This window comes from Hemiscyllium ocellatum, chromosome 10, assembly GCF_020745735.1.
Source record: "Hemiscyllium ocellatum isolate sHemOce1 chromosome 10, sHemOce1.pat.X.cur, whole genome shotgun sequence".
NCBI lineage: Eukaryota > Metazoa > Chordata > Chondrichthyes > Orectolobiformes > Hemiscylliidae > Hemiscyllium > Hemiscyllium ocellatum.
The window spans coordinates 42,799,392-42,803,663 of record NC_083410.1 but is presented as its reverse complement, the minus strand read 5'-3'; the positions used below and the strand labels follow the sequence as shown (position 1 = coordinate 42,803,663).

Genomic DNA, 4,272 nt, shown 5'->3' with positions numbered 1-4,272 from the left:
CACCATCCCAGAAATTAAACTAGTGAACTTCCATTGCACTCCCAGTGTGTCCTTCCTTAGGTAAGACAACACTAAACTGCACACAATACTCCTCGTTCAGTCTCACTAAATTTCTATACAATTGCAGGCATCTTTACTCCTCTACTCAAATCTGATATAACTCCACAAAGGCCAGGATCCTGTCACCCAGTCACCCTTTATTTACTTGTGGAAATTCATTGACACTGATCCAGCTTCCTGAAAGCCAGCTCGCAGAGTGAACAGAACCTCTGACATTCCTGTTTATTTTTCTTTTTAAAAGGAAAACCTGTTTTAATTTGTGAACAGTTCCTGATCAGAAGGAGGATGGGGCAGAAGCCCCCCCATGCTCTCGCTCAGTCCTCCTCATCATCAGCAGCAGCTCCTCCACCTCCTTGGGTCTTCTTGGCATTCTCCCTTTTCACCCTGCTGGGATGGCCACGCCCATATGGGGAATGCAGCGGGAAGTCTGGGAGTCCAGGTGCACTATGTAGGATGGGATGTTCACCACCTGCTTCCGCACTCGGATGTGTCTCTGCCGGATCAGTAATCGAGTGTGGTGGATCGACTTGGCCAGGCCCAGTTTGAACACTGGGTCTGCAATCTTCTCTCCAGGAAATTCTCCATTTTCAGGCCCAGAATGGAATGGAACTTTATCTTCATCTCATCCACCACTCCAATGCAGGCCAGATGCACAGCAGCACATTCCCTTTGAAGAGTCACTTGGCGTCCTTCTCGTCCAGCGTCAGCAGCTCGCGTGCAGCTTTGCAGATCTTGGCCAGAGTGAACTCCACTCTCCAGATTTCATGCTTGTTGCTCAGACCATACTCACCAATCAGCTTCTGCTCCTGCTCCAACTGGGACTTTTCAAACAGACGCAGAGGGGTGCCATAGGTTTTACTGCATGGCAAGGAGTGAGCAACTGGCATGGTTCCTCACTTTGCCAACTGCCAGCCCCAAAGAGAGCAAAACCAGCTTGTTGTATTGGAATTTAAACACTGAAGGTTAACACGCTGCAGGATAACAGGCAACCCGCACAAATGGCAGCAGTGGGATTCGAACCCTTGCCTCCTTTAGAGGCTGGAGCCTTAATCCAGCATCTTAGACCACTTGGCCATGCTACCAGCCACTGAACAGAACCTCTGACATTCCTGTCTATGTCTGTTAGTCAGAGGTCCCTGAATGGAACAGGTTAACAGCCCCAGTCAGGGAACTCATATTCTATGAGGTCCACCTGGCTGACCTTGTTCCAATCAGTGGAAAATCTTCTTGCAATAAAAGCCAACCTTCTTTCCTGATTGCTTGCTGTGTTTGCATGTTAGCTTTTGGTGACATATGAACAAACATGAACTTGAGTTTTTTCTGTGGGCAAGATGTGATACAAATTTAAATTGTAAGCAACTGTGGATCTAAAGATTTCACATAGCTATCTTTGTTCAAAGGCATTCTCAGACATCAACTCACTACCATCTGTCAGCTTAATTTCAGATTACAGGTCATTCCCATCACCTCATTTCAGCTGTCCAGCTGTACAGGGTGGTAATCAAGATATATCACTGGGAATGACTCATATTTCAGTTTTGCTCACTATTGGTGATATTATCTTTCACACAGAGTGACACATGGCTCGGAATGATTGTGCAAAAGAAACAGGATAAATCAAAATAGTAAAGTCCATTCAAACAACTCTACATGAAAACCCAAGTCCTAGTGAGCTGGATATGACAAGGGTTGAAAAGAATAAGAAAAACGTCATCCATCAAGATAGTGAATAGTTAGCATTAAACTTACAAATACCTGTAGATTGCAGCTGTGTTAAAAATACAGTACTTACAAGTATATGGATTAATGAGAAACCTTCTTACTGACATACAGGAAGCACAGGATTGAATATTCTTTTCCACTATGAACTTTTAAAGTCTTGATAGTTATATCATCCTAATTATTTGAGCTTGATGTCAAGGAAAATACAAAGATCAAACTTTGTATATTCTGTCTGGGCCTACAAATTGAACATTACAAGGTCAGGTTGTGCTCTTTAGCAACATGTTAAATATATTTAAAAAGAATATTTTTGTAAATTTCCTGGAAAAGTTAACTTGATTTCTGCAGGATCTAAACACATCTCTCTAACCCTATGTCAAAACTGTTCATAGATAATAAATTACTTTGATGTGTAGTCATCACTGGAACAATATTTTGGATGGAATTCCAAAAATGATTGAAGGAGGAAAAATTACAGGGTTATAAAAAGCTATGTATTAGGGCCATCTGAATTGGTCTTCTAAAAAGCCAGCACAGCCTTAATGAGCCAAATGATCTCCTGTGTTCACTATTCTATGATCTGTATGATACTAGCTGAAAAAGTAACACAGGGCAAGATCCCGGGCTGAACCTTATGTCACTTTGGCAAAGTGTCAATTTCATCAGGTTTCATGCAGGATTTATCTTTGAGGCCAAGAAAGTTTACTTTTGGGATCATCCTAAACTTGCCTCAGTCACTACCGACCATATCCTTGTGGCATCCTTCTTCCCTGACATTAGTTCGATTCTCTCACTTGCTGTTACCAAAAGTATTTGCCAGTGCCCAGATATCCCAGCATACACTAGGATTCCTACTGCCTGCCCCATATTTAAATTGCTGTTGCTCAGCTAATGAAGTGTTGGCAGTGTGAAGCTACCCTGCACCATTCAACACATTTTTCTCGAGTATGATAGGGAAGGGTAAATTAGCACTCCACTTTTGCAACATGGACCTTGAGGTCCTGTTGAGGGGATGGTGTGAGGAAAGGCTGTTCCCTTCCTAGTGGAGGAGGTCATGTTGTATAAAAAGTGAGGTCTGCAGATGCTGGAGATCAGAGCTGAAAATGTGTTGCTGGTTAAAGCGCAGCAGGTCAGGCAGCATCCAAGGAACAGGAAATTCTGTGTTTCGGGCACAAACCCTTCATCAGGAATGCCCGAAACGTCGAATTTCCTGTTCCTTGGATGCTGCCTGACTTGCTGCGCTTTAACCAGCAACACATTTTCAGAGGAGGTCATGTCACCAAACCATGGCAACCTGGGTCAGTGCAGTCTCCACTGTCCGGAAAAATGTCTGGCAGAGCAGGAGGGAGGTCACTAACCTTTTCCGCTCTGTGGGAAAAACAATCTTCTTTTTCCTACCTCACATTCACTGTATCTCTGCTACTGCTCCCACTTCCTATCAAAGCTAATGCTCCACCACTCTCACTATTGCATGCAATATCTTCCCTCACTCATTCTCAGCTACCCAAATTCCCATAATTACTAAGCTTGTATGTTCTTGCACTGCTTACTCATTCATGTGGGACACCCAGTCACCTCTCCCCACACTGCAGTGACATAAATAGCTGTGCCGTTCATCTCCATTTCATTCAATTCTTTCTTTCCTCTTATTCAAGGAAAAAGTGGCTCATAACAAAAGAGACAAAATGGCCAAAATGGGGAGTTAGGTGATCAATATTTGATTCCCCAACCCCTAAGAGAAGGCAGTCTTGAACCTGGGCATCAAAGATCGGGACGGCTCCTGTCGAAATCTCCATGCCCTGGCATCCCAGTAAGGAGCATTTTTCATTGTCGTGCTAATCTCCCGTTGGTGCCAGTGGTAAGACCATGGAGGCTCTAGTGAAGAGGGCTATCATGCAAGATATTCACTCCTTACCTCTGATTTGATTTGATTCAGTATTTGTCACAGGTACCAAGACACAGTGAAAAGTATTTTTTTTGCATGCTAACCAGCCAAATCATACCTTACTTAAGTTCATCTGAGTATTAGAACATAATGCAGAATATAGGGTTACAGCTACAGAGAAGGTACAGAGATAGATCAACTCTAATATATGAGATGTCCTTTTTAAGTCTGATAACAGCGGGGAAGAAGCTGTTGGTATGTGTTTTCGAACTTTTGTATCTTCTGTCCAGGGTAAAACCGAGGTAGGAGGGGTCTTTGATTATGTTGGCTGCTTTCCTGAGGCAGTGGAAAGTGTAGATGGAATCAATGGAAGAAAGGCTGGTTTCATGATGGACTGAGCTATGTTCACAACTCTCTTTAATTTCTAATGGTCTTGGGAAAAGCAGGTGTCATACCATGCTGTGATGCATCCGGATAGCTGCTTTCTATGGCTCATCTACAAAAATTGGTAAGAGTCATTGTGGATGAATTTCTTTAGCCTTCTGAAGAAGTAGAGGTGGTGTTGTGCTTTCTTGACTGTGACGTCAGTGTGGATGTACCAGGAT

At 43.3% G+C, this 4,272-nt stretch overlaps 1 protein-coding gene across 1 annotated transcript; it reads right to left on the bottom strand.

Moving 5' to 3' along the window:
* Positions 1–374: 374 nt before the first annotated feature.
* Positions 375–947, bottom strand: rps9 (ribosomal protein S9). The gene is given in 4 exon segments (XM_060830887.1): positions 375–490; positions 493–609; positions 612–713; positions 716–947. Coding segments are annotated over 4 exon segments (567 nt in total).
* Between the last annotated feature and the right edge of the window lie 3,325 nt (positions 948–4,272).